At 40.7% G+C, this 18,825-nt stretch overlaps 1 protein-coding gene across 1 annotated transcript in view; it reads left to right on the top strand.

Annotated features, from left to right (window-relative positions):
- Positions 1–2,085: 2,085 nt before the first annotated feature.
- Positions 2,086–18,825, top strand: part of LOC138357098 (rifampicin phosphotransferase-like) — a 40,907-nt gene continuing 24,167 nt past the window's right edge. The window contains exons 1-12 of the mRNA XM_069313653.1: positions 2,086–2,382; positions 6,539–6,726; positions 7,696–7,834; positions 9,446–9,563; positions 10,587–10,790; positions 12,593–12,703; positions 13,432–13,533; positions 13,939–14,063; positions 14,646–14,796; positions 17,099–17,300; positions 17,869–18,020; positions 18,593–18,688. Coding sequence (XP_069169754.1) covers positions 2,310–2,382; positions 6,539–6,726; positions 7,696–7,834; positions 9,446–9,563; positions 10,587–10,790; positions 12,593–12,703; positions 13,432–13,533; positions 13,939–14,063; positions 14,646–14,796; positions 17,099–17,300; positions 17,869–18,020; positions 18,593–18,688 — 1,661 coding nt within the window. The 5' untranslated portion in view covers positions 2,086–2,309. The remainder of the gene's footprint in view (positions 2,383–6,538; positions 6,727–7,695; positions 7,835–9,445; positions 9,564–10,586; positions 10,791–12,592; positions 12,704–13,431; positions 13,534–13,938; positions 14,064–14,645; positions 14,797–17,098; positions 17,301–17,868; positions 18,021–18,592; positions 18,689–18,825) is intronic.

Raw genomic sequence — 18,825 nt, 5'->3', positions numbered from 1 at the left:
CCACCTCCTAAAATGGTGAGCGTTTCAGGACGTTCGTATATCTTTCTATCCTTATGTCCCTTGTGTTGCTTGTCTCTCAATAGTATCCAAGGTGAACTGAATAACTTTGTTGTTCACTTGTTATTTTGTTCTCATTTGGCATTCTGAATGGCATTTAATACATTTTGAACAACCAGTGACATAATGGTGCTATAACTGGCTTGGTGCCTCTTTTTATAACTACTTTGACATTACTATATTAAATGTTTATAGGTAGGAAAAACTTGACCCCCTTCCTCTTGCACTCGTGCCTCTGTTCACCCACTTTTTACACCTTCATTCCCTAAAACGCTTCCGTATCCATCAATGAGTGACTAAGGCTAATCATACAACCTAGGACTTTAAATTTAGAAGTATTTCAATACTTTACATTGTTATTCATACAAGAAATGTTCCAGAGAGCTATTTGTGCTCTTAACTTCTTTGGTCAGCTTAATGAACTTGTAAGAATGAGCATTATGTGTGGACTTTGAGGAGAATACATAGCACATGCTGAGAATTGAAGTAGAATGAACCAAGTCTGACAAGGAAGCATAAGTGGTAATTCCCATCGAACAGCATAAGGAGCCTGACAGACCAATGCCCAGGACAAATATGGGAATGAGAATATTAAATTGTTTTCATAAAGGACATTTTTGGACAAGCAAGAAGCAACGTAAGGAATACCCAAATTTAACCCAGGACACGGCGGTACACCTCTCAAAAGAAAGTAGAGCAGGTGAATCCTGTACATCCCCACACTGGGTATACTGGTAGATAGGTGAAGTCCTAATTGGGAAACGTTAATTTTTACAGCTATAAAGCGTCCACGAAAAGTGAACACAAAACAAAATATATATTATTTTACCTACAGAAACCAAACTACAATCTTGGCACATTGCCCAAACTCCATAAGTCCACGAATGCAAATTTCTAAGTTAGAACTCCAAGTGGTGAGTAAAGATTATGTTGTATATAACAGTATGCGCACCTCAGTATTTACGCTGGTTGGGCACGAAAGTTCTCTAAAACACGGAAGCATGGCACGCTTGGCCAAACAAACTTTACACAACCAAAATGATTGATTACGACTTGACTGGACAGATAATTACAACGAATATATAATAGAGTTACTAAATAGTAACCGTTATTTGTTGCAGTTATAAGAAGGAGGAGGAGTTAGTGGTGTATGGTGGCCGCCCGTGTGGGAGGGAAGGGACCGGCCAGTGATCCTCACTCGCTCCCAAGAGTCTCAAGGTGCTAAGCTCCGGTTTCTTGCTCTCCAAGAATAAGTTCATTGTTAGGCGTGCGAGTGGAGTGTGTGTGCGAGTATAAAATTACTAAATTTACGGAAGACTGTGCTCCAGCTGCATATTGATGGGAGCTTTGCTTTTCACGGCGAGTGGATAACATACAGACCGTGTATAGTGGTGGAAAATATATATATTGTCAAGTTGTAAATATCTTTATGAGATCTTAATTTTTACGTTTAATTATAGGTGAAGAGAAAACATATTCACGATAAAAGTAAATGTTAGTAATGTGCTTACAAAATGTAGTTTAAATTATGCGTGTTATATTATTACTGTGCACAGCTGTTTTTATTTTCTTATTACTATCACACGCATAAGAAAGAAATGCATTAGGGAGTGATGTGGTGGAGGCAGACTCCATACACAGTTTCAAATGTAGATAAGATAGAGCACAATAGGCTAGGCGGGACCAAAGAGCTAAAACTCAACCTCGACTAGCACACCTAGATGAGTATACACACACACTGCTTTTCACCTATTGTCACATCCACAACTTAATTAAATCGAAATATCATACAAAGAGAGAACTATGCTAATGGCGAAATAAAGTTGACGGTTCACGGCCATGTGTTAACTGGTGAAAATTGAAATTGAAATAAGTTTATTGAGGTAAAATACACACAAAGGGATGAGATAGCTCAAGCTATTCTCACCCCGTTCAGTACATAGTATTAATACATACATAGACACCCATCACAAACAATAAACATATTACCGAACATTCTGAGAGATAAACATATACATTTCCTAACAGGTGGAGGTTCTCTACCGTTACCTCAGACGGCAGGATAAGGTCTGTGGTAATCAAAATCCCGTGTGTATAATCTGATTATGGAGAGAAGGTGGCGGAGAGACCCCCTACCCACACCAGTATGTGAGTGACAGTCTCCCTGGCCAGACAGGGACGGAGTGTCCAGTGTTAGTGAGCTGAGAGACAGAGAGAGAGAGACGGGGAGAGAAGCCTGGGTGGACGGCAGGATGTGGCAGGAAATCAGTTACTTCCTGGTCACGGTGCTGCTGGCATATCTCGTCTACCTGTACTTACACAAGGGTAAGCTTCATTCATCACTCGACAGTTTCTATTCATGATTTGCTCGGGTATGAAATGGTAGGATTGTTATTTGAGTTATTGATGGGTGTGGACAATGAGTAACATCACTCAGCGTGTAGTACAGCAGGACTTTCACTCAACGTTCTGTCATGGGTCAATGATCCAGTTTCCCCATGAAAGAAACGTTACTCATGACTCAGAGACGCTGAAGAAGCGATGAGTAAGGTGTTCAAGAACTCATAATGCAGTTATGGTCCATACACGAAATTTATTAAATCCTAGATTCATTAAATATCGTCTACTAACTCTGACAATGATGGTGTCTTGTTTTTTTTACTATCATCTTCATCTATTCTATTCATTATATAAGATTTTGTGCATATTATACAAACATTCAAAATAAATTTACCTAGATGTATATATAAGTCCTGTGACGAAGTAGCCAGTCCCGGGTTCAATTCCTGTGGCAGGACAGACGTTTAGGCATGTTTCCTTTCACCTGATAGGAGTGAGTCTGTAGTTGTGGGCTGTATTGGGGGAAGGTTAGTCAGCCCCTGACACCAGCCTGTACTCTATATACCAGCCTGTACTCTATATTCCAGCCTGTACTCCATATACCAGCCTGTACTCCATACACCAGCCTGTACTCCATATACCAGCCTGTACTCTTTACAGCAGCTTGTGCTCCATACACCAGTCTGTTCTCCATACACCAGTCTGTGCTCCATACACCAACCTGTGCTCCATACACCAACCTGTGCTCCATACACCAACCTGTGCTTCATACACTAGCCTAGTGTACTCTATACACCAGCCTGTGCTCCATACACCATCTCCTGCTCTATTCAGGGGCTGGTGTATGGAGCATTTAATCTAAAAATGATTTAGATTATATACCTGGCATTTTCTTTTATACGATAAAATTCAGTCGGCAGATCTTCCCATAAGAAACAGTAGCATGACAATTAGTGTTAATATTTTGGGTTGGGCTTAGGGCTGTTTATAGGGTCGGACATGGGTAGAATAAAAGGAAATTGAACACAAATACTGGATTTGGGCCATTAATGTCAACCCAAGTTGGTGGTAATGGTGTAAATTGTGGTTGTAGTGGTGGTGGTGGCGGTAGAAATTGTAGAAGCATTGGTGGAAATTCTGGAAGTGGGCAAAAATTTTGGTGGAAATTGTGGTATTGTATATTGGAAATTGATGTAGTGGTGGTACTGGCGGCTGTGGAGTAGATGCTGGTGGTATTATCTTAATTGTGTTGCTTAGGTTCAGGTCCAAGACGGTCGACCGAGGTCCAAGGATGCTTCCTTATCACAGGTCTGATTACTTATCATAACTATAATATATCCTGATAAACTGACGCCATGATCAAGTTGACAATGACCAAGAATGATCCGTATTGCACAATGGTATTTTTGGCAGTGATTCTGCCGGATTGTTTTGATAGCTGTTATAGAATTTTTGATTGGCTCGCTATTATTGACAAAATAAGATTAGGCTAAGTAAACATTTCAGTAATTTTTGTGTTATTCGATCAGCTTTTATACTTTTGAGATGTGGTCTCTGTAGTTTTGTTTCTAGTCATTGTATCACTGTTTACTTGTTGAAGGATAGGCTGTAGTAATTGTGTGATGGCGGTCAGAATTTATCTTTTTATGGATGTGAATTCCAACTGAATGAGTATCAGCATAAGTTGACGTCACTATACGTGTGTAAGGCATTATATATTGCAAGTTGATGTCACTATACGTGTGTAAGGCATTATATATATTGCAAGTTGACGTCACTATACGTGTGTAAGGCATTATATATATTGCAAGTTGATGTCACTATACGTTTGTAAGGCATTATATATATATATATATATATATATATATATATATATATATATATATATATATATATATATATATATATATGTCGTACCTAGTAGCCAGAACGCACTTGTCAGCCTACTATGCAAGGCCAAATTTGCCTAATAAGCCAAGTTTTCCTGAATTAATATATTTTCTCAAATTTTTTTCTTATGAAAAGATAAAGCTACCCATTTCATTATGTATGAGGTCAATTTTTTTTATTGTAGTTAAAATTAACGTAGATATATGACCGAACCTAACCAACCCTACCTAACCTAACCTAACCTATCTTTATAGGTTAGGTTAGGTTAGGTAGCCAAAAAAGTTAGGTTAGGTTAGGTTAGGTAGGTTAGGTCGTCGAAAAACAATTAATTCATGAAAACTTGGCTTATTAGGCAAATCGGGCCTTGCATAGTAGGCTGAGAAGTGCGTTCTGGCTACTAGGTACGACATATATATATATATATATATATGTCGTACCTAGTAGCCAGAACGCACTTTTCAGCCTACTATGCAAGGCCCGATTTGCCTAATAAGCCAAGTTTTCCTGAATTAATATATTTTCTCTAATTTTTTTCTTATGAATTGATAAAGCTTCCTATTTCATTATAAATGAAGTCAATTCTTTTTATTGGAGTTAAAATTAACCTAGATATATGACCAAACCTAACCAACCCTACCTAACCTATCTTTATAGGTTAGGTTAGGTTAGGTTAGGTACCAGAAAAAGTTAGGTTAGGTTAGGTTAGGTAGGTTAGGTAGTCGAAAAACAATTAATTCATGAAAACTTGGCTTGTTAGGCAAATCGGGCCTTGCATAGTAGGCTGAGAAGTGAGTTCTGGCTACTAGGTACGACATGTATATATATATATATATATATATATATATATATATATATATATATATATATATATATATATATATATATATATATATATATATATATATATACTCCATTTTATGTTTATTCATCGTCGGATATCATATATAGTCTTCCCCTATATTTATCTAAATCTTTAATCCATGGTCTAATTGGTACTGATAATAAGTGGGCAGTGACCTTATCGCCGTCACGTACTGTTTCTATCTTCACCACTATCCCTCCTTTAGATTCCATTATCTCCTGTTATCACCTTAACATTGTTTACCTTGACATCATAATTTTTATTCTTAATGACACTGCTGTCTCTACTATTATCTCAAGTCGGGTTCGTTCTCGACTCATTATCCGGAATCCCGGCTTTGAATCCCGGGAGGGACAGGAATGCTTGGGCACCTTTCCTTTCACTTAAAATGACATCTGTGAGGACTCATAGCCTTGGAGAAGAAAATAATGAGTATTCAGAGAAGACCTTGTGGATTCTCACTGAATACTAATATTTTCTTCTACCCCCCCCCCCTTCTTTTGTATATATACTTATATATTTTATTTAAACTTTGTTACAAAAAAAGGAGTTACATATAGAGTACAAAGATGATTATCATAAGTTGTCGAGTTCCTCCAGCTCCTCAGATGGCTGGCAGGAACCCTGAATGCAGCGTGCATTTCCCCTCTGTATCGCCACGCTGAGGCGCTGGAAAAGGAAGCTGGCAGCTTTAGCGTCCCTTGGTGTTTCAATTAGCCTAGAACCCAGTATATATATATATTATATATATATATATATATATATATATATATATATATATATATATATATATATATATATATATATATATATATATATATATTATCCTAATCCTCAGGTATCCTAATCAAGACAAATTGATTAGGATACCTGAGCACCGAGGAGTATCATTTAGGATTGCCATTATCCAAACCAGCATTCTTGGAAATTAGAAATTATTGTCATGAGTTGAATCATTCTCTGCTGGAATCCGATTTTAAAACTCTAGACACTTGAGGTGTGGTCTCTGTTAAATAAACAGTTGACCTTGTGGATTCTCACTGAACACTTTAATTAATATTTTCGTCTCCTACCACCCCCATCCTTTTGTATATATTTTGCATGTATATTTGTTTTATTTGAACTTAGTTACATAAAAGGAGTTACATATAGGGTACAAAGATGATTATCATAAGTTGTCTATACTCTTCTCTAACTGAAAAAAATTAACAAAGACAAAATTATATGATTAATAGGCTATATCCAGGAAAGGCAGTTAATCTCAAATATCTCAGAAAAACTTCCCTATGAAGGGATGTATATCATCTGGCAAATTATAATATATTTTTGATTGTAAGGATTCTCTGATATGTTAATATGCTGTTTATATGGTGTTTCATTTTGACATAGGAGGGCATGGCGTGTTGTACTGGTGGCGGTGGGGGCGGCTGGTGGTGGAGGTGTGGGTGGAGCGTCTATCATGGCAGGCAAAGGTTAATAACCATGATGTGAGGGCCTCCGACTACCATCTGTGTGGCATTGAGGCTACACCCACCGAGAGGGACTACGAGAAGCCCAAACCGCTCATCACTGACCGGGTATGTTGATGATGGCGTCCTCGCTAGGCTCTTGGTCATATACTATTGTTCATTTGTACAAGGGTAATCTCAATAGCGTAATGAAATAATGAATTGATATTGAATAAGTATGTATGTCTTGAGAGCAGGGACGCTTCTGTCGTACATCCTCAATATTTATTACTTTATTGTTATTATTATTATTATTATTATTATTATTATTGAGAAACTTTCTACAATCCCGTAGTGCTTGAATAAAGGTGAGGGAAAGACCCAATATATATGTGTAAGTGTATTGCAGCTGTATAGGGAGATCACTTCCCTTGAAGGATGAACCATGTAAGATTATAATAAAAGAGATGATAACGAAAAATTCCACTATGGTACCGCAAGAAATGAGAAATTATACTATTTGGTCATGATCGGTCATGTCACTGTGTCTATCCTGTTTCCACCAATAGTTAGTATAGAACTCAATTATTATTATAAATTACCATCATTATTTGTATTAATTTTTCTGTTTCAGTTTTAGGCTTCATACTAATTTCCCGCCAACCTCCTCCCAGGGTGTCGTGAATTAGGGTTAATTATTAATTGTCGAATTGCTGTAGAAGGTAATCCAACAGTCAGGGAAACACTGGGAATGCTGACAGAGTTGAGGAAAGGGATTCAGGAGTTCTGGAGAGACAAAGCCGAACAACTAACATTATAAGAAACCTTGCAAAAGTAGAGGATAATGACAAAATATTGAAGAAATAACAGTTGATAGACAGAATGAAGTAATAGTAAAGTCAATTTTATTCAGAAAAGTACATACATAGTTGTTTTACAAACATAATGTTGGATTTATAGATAGAGCTAATACATACAATACCTAAAGCCACTAGTACGCATAGCGTTTCGGGCAATGTGCACTACAGAGTTGTACAATGTTTCCACCAATACTAGAGAACTGTACAATGTGCATTAGAGATGAGTACTGTATTGCAGCACGAGGACGAGATGACAGTGTGTGGTGTGGACAGTGAGGGACGCATGGTGGTGGCTCGCCTGGTGAGGCTCACACACCGCAGAGCCTCAGTCTTCTTCTGTGTCAAGGACCACACCGGCGCCTTCTACACCCTTCCTAGTGAGTCTCTGATACACCCTTCCTAGTGAGTCTGCTCCAACCTCCCTAGTAGTGAGTCTTGTACTCACCCTCCACGTGTTGCTGTACACGTGGCCTTATAATGTATTGTACTATTGTACACAATCTCTTGCTGAAAACACCCTCTTTAAGTGATGATTTATGCCCTTTGTAATGATTATATATATACCTGTAGTGATGATATATGCCCTTCTTAGTGATGATGCAGCCTTTATAGTGATGATATATGCTCTTCATAGTGATGATATATGCCCTTCTTAGTGATGATGCAGCCTTTATAGTGATGATATATGCTCTTCATAGTGATGATATATGCTCTTCATAGTGATGATGTACCGTTCATAGTGATGATATACTGTGTAGTGATGACATACCCTCCGTAATGATGATATATATACTTCTTAATGATGATATACCTTCACTTAATGCTTTACACACTCTAACATTGAATGTTCTCCGCAATACTGTATACATTCCTAAGTATTGTACATCAGTCGCAACCCCTTGTACTCACCTAATTGTACTCACCTAATTGTGCTTGCGGGGGTTGAGCTCTGGCTCTTTGGTCCCGCCTCTCAACCGTCAATCAACTGGTGTACAGATTCCTGAGCCTATTGGGCTCTATCATATTTACATTTGAAACTGTGTATGGAGTCAGCCTCCACCACATCACTTCCTAATGCATTCCATTTACTAACTACTCTGACACTGAAAAAGTTCTTTCTAACGTCTCTGTGGCTCATTTGAGTACTCAGCTTCCACCTGTGTCCCCTTGTTCGCGTCCCACCAGTGTTGAATAGTTCATCTTTGTTTACCCGGTCGATTCCCCTGAGGATTTTGTAGGTTGTGATCATGTCCCCCCTTACTCTTCTGTCTTCCAGTGTCGTAAGGTGCATTTCCCGCAGCCTTTCCTCATAACTCATGCCTCTTAGTTCTGGGACTAGTCTAGTAGCATACCTTTGGACTTTTTCCAGCTTCGTCTTGTGCTTGACAAGGTACGGGCTCCATGCTGGGGCCGCATACTCCAGGATTGGTCTTACATATGTGGTGTACAAGATTCTGAATGATTCCTTACACAGGTTCCTGAACGCCGGTTTGATGTTAGCCAGCCTCGCATATGCCGCAGACGTTATTCTCTTTATGTGGGCTTCAGGAGACAGGTTTGGTGTGATATCAACTCCTAGATCTTTCTCTTGTGTGTGTGTGTGTGTGTGTGTGTGTATAGTTATATTTTGCACTGGTCCTGGACGACTCTTACAATAATGATTATGAAAATACACTCATATTATACATAGCTACATATTAAATATACTTCACTTCTCTATAATATTCCTTAAGTGCATCTGAGTGTGTGATCACTTCTATTCTGTCTTGTTTTGCACTTTGAGCTTTGATAATCCTTGCCGGCCGTGATGTAACTTTGTTAATCAGACGACCTCTGCTGATTCTGGCTTGCTGTTTCCTGTAACCTGTAGCCTCCTGTAACCCGTAGCCTCCTGTAACCTGTAGCCTCCTGTAACCTGTAGCCTCCTGTAACCTATAGCCTCCCATAACCTGTGCCCATGATGACCTTGTCCTTGTATAACCTGACAGATCAGCCCGACACCAGCCAGTTTAACGTGAGTGGAGAGGAGTGGCGGGGCGCGGGCCTGAGCCTTACCTGCGTGGCACCCATGAGGCTCTGGAGACTCTCCTTCAACGGTCTCCTGAGGTGAACATGTATCCTGGGTCGATAGTTAGTGGTTGTGCTGTTTGCTTGTTAATGGCCTTGTTTAATATGGAGAGTTATTCTTATCAGATATTTGTACTGATATTTTTAACTCAAATTATCTATAAATTTCTGTGATTTTGAGGTTTAGGTAGTTTAATGTGTTTATATGACACACACACACACACACACACACACACACACACACACACACACACACACACACACACACACACACACACACACACACACACACACACACACACACACACACACACACACACACACACACACACGCACACACACACACACACATGTGTGGGGCCTCGTAGCCTGGTGGATAGCGCGCAGGATTCGTAATTCTGTGGCGCGGGTTCGATTCCCGCACGAGGCAGAAACAAATGGGCAAAGTTTCTTTCACCCTGAATGCCCCTGTTACCTAGCAGTAAATAGGTACCTGGGAGTTAGTCAGCTGTCACGGGCTGCTTCCTGGGGTGTGTGTGTGTGTGGTGTGGGAAAAAAAAAGTAGTTAGTAAACAGTTGATTGACAGTTGAGAGGCGGGCCGAAAGAGCAAAGCTCAACCCCCGTAAAAGCACAACTAGTAAACACAACTAGTAAACACACACACACACACAGCTACCAGGGGGGGCCTGGTAGCTGAGCGGACAGCGCACAGTACTCGTAATTCTGTGGCTCGGGTTCGATTCCCGGACCAGGCAGAAACAAATGGGCAAAGTTTCAATCACCCAATGATGCCCCCTGTTACATAGCAGTAAATAGGTACCTGGGAGTTAGACAGCTGTTACGGAGCTGCTCCCTGTGTGTGTGTGTGCGAAGAAAAAATAAAATAAAATAAAATAAAAATATTGCAGTTAGTTACAGTTCATTGACAGTTGAGAGGCGGGCCGAAAGCTCAACCCCCGAAGAACAACTAAGTGAATACACACACATATATATATATATATATATACCACAACCAGTAACTATCGACCTACAGTACATGTATATTGTTTGTTTCCCCCAAGACGAGGGTGTCAGGAGCAGTACATGACGGACGACGCAAGTCACGAGGGTGAAGAGGACCATGAAGAGGAGGAAATGGTCCACATGCGCCTGGACATGTTGTGGAGGGCCATGCGCGCCCCTGTGGACGTGTGGGTCCACGCCAACACGCGCCTGGTGGCCCACGCCCTCGCTGCGCATCCCAGCGCCTCGCTGCGCACCTTTCTGTGGGTGATAGATATACTCTTATCTCTCCCTCTGACAGTGGCTTCCTCTGTTCTTATCTCCATATTACTTTATAGTAACGTTTTTACGTTGCTTTGTTTACAAACACTTGGTCGCAATGGGGGAGAGGAAGTCCCCCTCATTGTCACAGACTTGAATGAGACAAGTCTGTCTGACTTGTCTCATTCTGAATGGTTAAATTTTTCTGGATGTTGTTAACTCACTGTTCTAACCGTCGCAGTAGACTTTTAGTCAGCGCATTTGTTTACCCACTAGTGAGTGGTTGTGGATCCCATACCCATCTTGTGAGTGATAGTGGGTCCCATACTCACCAGGTGAGTGGTAGTGGATCCCATACCCATCCTGTGAGTGGTAGTGGACCCCGTACCCATCTTGTAAGTGACAGTGGGTCCCATACCCATCCTGTGAGTGGTAGTGGACCCCATACCCATCTTGTGAGTGACAGTGGGTCGCATACCCATCCTGGGAGTGGTAGTGGACCCCCATACCCATCTTATGAGTGACAGTGGGTCCCATACCCATCCTGGGAGTGGTAGTGGACCCCCATACCCATCTTATGAGTGACAGTGGGTCCCATACCCATCCTGTGAGTGGTAGTGAACCCCCATACCCCATCTTGTGAGTAGTTGTGGACCCTATACCCATCTTGCGAGTGGTAGTACAAACAAAATATTAAGAGAGCAAAATTTGTTATCAAACTCCAGTGGATGTTGCTTGACATTCAGCAGTGATTAGTGCAGTTAAGTCTCAACCAAAAGGTCCCGGGTTCGATTCCCGTCCAGGACGGAGACATTTGACCACGTTTCTTTACAACCGATGCCTCTGCTCATCTAGAAGTAAATCGGTATCCGCGTGTTAGGCAATGTATCCTGAATGTCCAGGCTTCGTCATAGAGGAAACTCTACAACAAGCCTAGCAAGCGTTTTGATCCCATCAATGGGAAATTAAACCTTATGTTGACTAAACCACACTAGAAAGTGAAGGGACGACGACGTTTCGGTCCGTCCTGGACCATTCTCAAGTCGACAATCGACTTGAGAATGGTCCAAGACGAACCGATACGTCGTCGTTCCTTCACTTTCTAGTGCGTGGTCTGGTCAACATATTTCTGCCACATTATTGTGACTCATCGTCTGCAATTAAATCTTATATTTAATTATAAAGGTAGCAAGTAACTGAATTCTTTGTACTGCAGCATTATGTACGGTAATATAATATTACATATTGAAGCTACTTAATTTGGGTAATACTTAACATAATTTCTCAACATTGGATATTAGTGTGTAACAAGTTACGTTCATGATTTTAGGCTACACAGCTTTGACTATTTGAAGTACATGATGTATGACTACTACTTCTTGTACATATGGCGACAATGTAAACATTTCAGTTATTTTATCATTTGTAATACAATTATTTACCATTTCATGTAACGTAATTTTAAATTTATCTCTAAATGGCCCAATTTTTAAATAGTTTATTATTATTATTTTCTACCACAAACGTAGGCAGACATTTACAATGCTAATCAGCATATATACATTTTCTTCTGTCCTCCATGGACAGGGTTAGAGATGTGTTAAACATATAATTCAAGGGTTTATTGAACATTTTAAATAGTAGAAGATGTATTGCTCTGGTTTTATATACTGTACATAGCTATACATGTTACTTGCAGCAAAGTCATACTCTAGCTGATTTGGTTACTTGCCCCCATGCTCTTATTTTGTTTGACACTCTTCATTGTGATAAACCAAGTTAAGGAGAAAGGTGGTTCTTACAGGTGTGAGGAGGGGGATAGATATGAGCAGTGGGGCTGTTTACATGGCACAGTCACCTTCCCTCACAACGACCAACCCCAAGTCTGGTATCTGCGAGGACCTCGATGCCATAGGTGAGTGTGCACACACACACACACACACACTGTGTGTATATTCAGCTAGGTGAGTAGACACTGAAAATACCAATAATTGTCAACAGAACCAAAACAACTAACTATACACACACTTATAATATATAATAAGTGTGATAGGATGTGAGGATAGGATGCTTATGGTATCATAACATAAGTTAACTAGTATTTTACGTTTTCAGTTAGACAAGTTAATTATTTTACGTTTTTAGTTACACATTTGAATTAGTATTTTAAGTTTTCTCATTGACGTAAGGCCACATTTTGTTGAATTTTATTATTGGATATTGCTATATGAACAGATTCTGATATATGATTAAATTAAAACAATAAAATAAACCAAATAATGTAATTTGCGAACAGTTAAAATGGCACAATAATTAAGTCATCTTCGAATGCTGTTTTATATAGAAAGTTCTGACGTTGTCATGTCACAAAAATGTTGTACTAAATTCCCAAAAACTAATCTAGCCGAGGACTCGAATAAAAAAGGTGATAGCCTGTCAATTATTAATTTTTTCGAGCCGCCATGAATGATATTTTGATATTTGGCCGTGATATTTGACATGGTACATGATATTTTGGCCGTTGGGCTCATAAATATGATGTACCATTTTGTACGTCAAAGTGGGACGTACTATTTGAGAGGACAGGTAGGACACACTCATCTGTATGCATAACAGAAAGTATATTGATTGTTGTGTCCACAGATGGGGTCTGGGTCAGGTGATGAGTCGCTCGCTCGCCTCCTTCATCTATTTCAACAATGGTGACGTCTGCACCCTTCATGGTCACACCTCCTCCACCGCACAGTAAGTGTACCGTCCCCGGCCACACCTCCACCACACAGTAAGTGTACCTTCCCTGGCCACACCTCCACCACACAGTAAGTGTACCCCTCCACAACACAGTAAGTGTACCCTCCACCACACCTCCTCCCCACACAGTAAGTGTACCCTCCACCACACAATAAGTGTACCGTCCCTGGCCACACCTCCACCACACAATAAGTGTACCCTCCCTCGCCACACCTCCCCACACAGTAAGTGTACTCTCCAAGGGCGCTCCTAGAGGGATGGTGGTGGTGACAGAAATTTTTTTATTGCCAGAAATTTGAAGAAAGAAAACAAGATAAGCTGACCTACTGCCTTTGTTGTACCTTGAGGTCTTCATGGAGCCACCTGTATGGCACTTATCATGTGTATTGTTATTGTTAGGTATGTGGGCGGGTACATGCAGGCAGCGGCTGGTGACCTGCGACCTGTGACCTGGACTGACCTCAACCTCCACCACTTTGATCACCTCTCAACCCTCGGCAACAACCTGCTCACCAAGTTCACAGGTATGTTGACGTGTTTCTCACTTGTGGTGACCCGGCGTGACCTCATTGACCTGTGTTGGTGATCTGCGGTAATTTGTTCACATCTGGTGTGAATCTTGTGGTCTGTGCTGTTCTGTAACGACGTGTATTACCCGCATTATATTTAATTATAATGATCCATAACTAGTTCTGAAGCTGTTTTGTTTTATCAGATAGTTTTCATCACAGTAGTATGTGCGACCTTTAGTGATAGATGGTGTAAGGAGGCAAGGAAATTGAACAAAATAATCTATGACCTCTTAGACAAAACACTGAACAAATTTTCTAACCATTAACAGATTCCTTGATCAAACGGTTTGCCAATCAAAATGATAACATCAATAACATTCTTATAAAGTTCCTTATAAACCTGTATCACTGCATCCATATATAAGATTGTCTTGTATTCTCAATTATGTAAGCCATTGCTTGACATGTAAGTTTGGTTCAAACTGCTGTACACCTGTTCACCCCAGCCAGAATTGTAACCAATTTCACACGAACAAATCCACAATTTGTAACCAATTTGTTGAAGTTAAATCGACGAATGTTTGTTGATATCAGCTGGGTGGCAGAGCTACGAGGTGTGGCAGCGCCTGGGTGCCGGCGTGACCTATTACACGGGCGACCCATGGACTCTCCGGCGCACCCTGTACCCAACCTGTGTCGCTTCCACCCACTCCTACGGCTGGGGAGTCACTCTTCTCGCTTGCAGGTGTGTCCCGAGTGGTCAATTACTAACCCCTAGTACGTTGTTGTTGTTGTTTAAGATTCTCTACTTGGAACAAAAAGTTCCACGTAGCACGGGCTATGGTGAGCCCGTAGTGGACTTACCTGGCATAGGAGTGGTGCTGTGAAAGCCCCTAGTACGATAAGAGGCACTTCTTGTACGAGGCCAGTCAAGAAGACGGGTGTGCATTGGGGAATTGATTGATTGATGAAGATTTAGCCATCCAATAGGTGACACTGGTATGAATAAGGAGGGCGTCATGTTACGTGACGCCCTCCTCACGTAATGCATTGGGATTGATTGATTGATAAGGATTAAGCCACCCAATAGGTGACACGGGCATGAATAACCCGTAATGCATTGGAAAAAAGAGAGCATTCATATATTCCACAGCCTATTCTATAATTAGGTGGGTGGTGTGGAGGGAGTCCAATATATTTCGGACAACTTTGGTTACAGATATTTAAATTGTACCATACCACGGCTACACTTGTTGGCTGTAACTGTTAAAGCTCTGGCCCAGTAAACCTCGGAGGTATTAATGTTTTAATGAGGGATATACAAATTGCCAGTGACGCCAAATTTGCGGGGTAGGTCCCATGGAGAAGTGGATAGGCTGTATTAGACAAAGTATGGATTATTGTGTGTAGGTATTGTATCTACTAACTCTATCTATAAATCAATCAGAATGTTTGTAACTCTGCATCTATGTATGAACTTTTCCTAAATAAAATATTATTATTATTATTATTATTATTATTATTATTATTATTATTATTATTATTATTATTATTATTATTATTATTATTATTAGGTCCAAGTGAGTAACGTTGCATAATAAATAACTTATATATGCTAACTGATTTACTATCAACAATAAATTTAATTTCAAAAGTAAGACATTTAAAGGCATTATAGATAATGCTCTAGTTCTAGTTTTTTTCTTTATTATGCACCCCATACCCATCCTGTGGGCGGTGGTGTAAAGGGTTACAGAGGCACATAATCGGTTCAGGAACTGAACCCTCTAGTTCGTTTAGCTAAGCAAATAACAATCTTTTGACGCTAGTTACGCAATTATTAATGTTATATATACATGTAAACATACTCGTACATACATATATATACATACATATATATACATATACATATACATATATACATACACACATATACAATCACCTACACAAAGCAATAGTCTTTTGTGTCACAAGTGTTTCAACAAGAGGTTCACAACAGTCACTATACAAGGCACTTTACATCTGTGGTGAGTCACACAGTTAATGGTCTTGCTCCACACCCACCCAACTGGGCGGCAGCTTTACAGTCATGTGCTCCACACCCACCCAACTGGGCGGCAGCTTTACAGTAATGTGCTCCACACCCACCCAACTGGGCGGCAGCTTTACAGTCATGTGCTCCACACCCACCCAACTGGACAGCATACTCAATACAACTTTATGCAACCTTTTCATCGCATAGTACAAGCATACGAGTTGTTAATGTTATTATATGTATATAATTTCGTTTCAGTGAAATACAAATATATAAATTATAATGAAACTTTAGAGTTTTACTGGAATTTATATATTAAACGTGGCTAGGCATATTCATAATACTAAGACTTACGGCAGATATGTTGCAAACGAAGCGTAAAGTGAAAATATAAACATGTAAATAAATAAATATAAATAAATGTTTATTTAGGTAAGGTACATACATAAAGAGATTTTACAAAGTTTGTTGGATTAATAGATAGAGCTAGTACATACAATGCCTAAAGCCACTATTACGCAAAGCGTTTTCGGGCATGTGTTGAGCAAATTACAAAGACATTATTACGAGACAACGAAACTTGAAGTAGAGGGGGGGGGTAGAAATAACCTAAGTTACTCTGGCCCTTTGAGATGTATTTTTTCTTGTCTCAATAAACATACTTGAACTTGAACGAAAGTGCCATCTGTTGGAGTTTCTGTGGACCTTCCCTGTACCCCTAAGATACACTGCTTACTATCTATGTTAACTTGCCTGAGATAGTTGATAGTAATAGTTTGTGTTTGGCATGACAATTGTTTTTATTAATTAGTTGACCGTAGTTTACATCGGCAATGCTCTATAGATCTATATAGCATTGGGAAGTTTTCATGCTTGTAAACTGTTTAATAAACGTAACCAAAGCCGCCAAAGATTGAGGAAAGATGTACAAGTTCGTAAGTACTTGCGAAACTGCTTCGTGAATCTGCCCCCTAATCTTACATCACACTAATAACTATCCTTGCGGTACCAGGTACGAGGACCTGTGCCCGGTGCCAGAGAGAGAGAGCATACCGGCGGTGGAGGTACCTCGGGTAGAGCTGGGGGAGGAGGACGGAGCCCCTCTGGTACTTACCTTAGACGACCCGTTGTGTAGAAACCCGCTCCTGACGGGGGGTAAGGCCGCCTCCCTCGCCCTCCTCACCGCCTTCACCCACCTCCCACACCCACACCAGGTATGCCTTATGTAGCCTTGTAGCAGCCTAGTGGTCTATATGCCATATGTAGTGGTGTAGCAGCCTAATGTAGTGGTGTAGCAGCCTAATGTAGTGGTGTAGCAGCCTAGTGGTCTATATGCCTTATGTAGCCTTGTAGCAGCCTAGTGGTCTATATGCCGTATGTAGTGGTGTAGCAGCCTAATGTAGTGGTGTAGCAGCCTAGTGGTCTATATGCCTTATGTAGTCTTGTAGCAGCCTAGTGGTCTATATGCCATATGTAGTGGTGTAGCAGCCTAGTGGTCTATATGCCTTATGTAGCCTTGTAGCAGCCTAGTAGTCTATATGCCGTAGGTAGTGGTGTAGCAGCCTAGTGGTGTAGCAGCCTAATGGTGTAGCAGCCTAGAGGTGTAGCAGCCTAGTGGTGTGTGTGTACCTAATGTAGTGGTGTAGTTGCCTTATGAAGAAACTTAGTGTAGGGGTGTAGATGCCTGGTGCAGTAATGTTAGCGCCATATACTGTCTCAACAAATGCAAGAGATGTTTTGATGTTATGGATGAGTGACAGACTAAGCCCCGCCTCCCCTCAGGGCCAGTACGAGGTGCCACCGGGGGTAGTGGTGACCGTGGCAGCTTGGCACCACCAGCTGAGAGCATTCCCTGACCTGCAACAGGCTGTCAGAGCAGTCCGACAGGCCGTGGGAGCTGCTCAACTTACACAGATCAAGGACGCCTGTGCCAGGTGGGTCATCCCGACTTTGTATGCTATTGTAGCTTATTATATTGTTAGTCTTGTATAGTCATTATTTGGTAGGCAAGGTTACACGCCCTGATTATATGGTGGACAAGGTTAGACGCCCTGATCCATTATGTGGTGGACATGGCCACAAACATTGACCGTATTATGTTCAAGAATGTCCATTGCGTGGCGCATATAGTTACAGCCCAACAAGATACTTCCTGAACAGTGTAGGTGTGTTAGAATTTAAAACCTGAACATGTGCATCAATGATGTAACTATTTATATATTTATATATGTGTATATGTCTATTTTTAAAGTAATATTTATTTACTTAGTACAACATTATATTTTAACAAACGGAAATGCTAATACTTTTCTACAAGAATGCAAACTTTTATTAAAGGGTTTCTTTTGACTAGAGTGATGATATATCATTAATTTGAGTATATTTAGTATATCAGTGGCCTGGTTCATATGTAAGTTCCTCTAATTTACCACTCATTATTGTTCACAATCCGTTGTTATCGCACACTTCTGTTAATTTATCGTTCTTTCCGGGTATTGGGTATCAGAGCGGTAGAGGTGTGTCTGGGTGTGGCGGTGTGTCCCCCAGTAGCCCAGGCTGTAGAGGAGGCCCTCCTGCAGCACCTGCTCCCACACGCCTCCAGGTGAGCCCCTGACACGTGTGCCTGCTCCCACACTCCTCCAGGTGAGCCCCTGACACGTGTGCCTGTACCCACACTCCTCCAGGTGAGCCCCTGACACGTGTGCCTGCTCCCACACGCCTCCAGGTGAGCCCCTGACA

This window comes from Procambarus clarkii, chromosome 76 (genome assembly GCF_040958095.1).
Source record: "Procambarus clarkii isolate CNS0578487 chromosome 76, FALCON_Pclarkii_2.0, whole genome shotgun sequence".
Classification (NCBI taxonomy): domain Eukaryota; kingdom Metazoa; phylum Arthropoda; class Malacostraca; order Decapoda; family Cambaridae; genus Procambarus; species Procambarus clarkii.
Note: the sequence above shows the minus strand (reverse complement) of the source record. Positions and strands in the feature narration are given on the sequence as shown.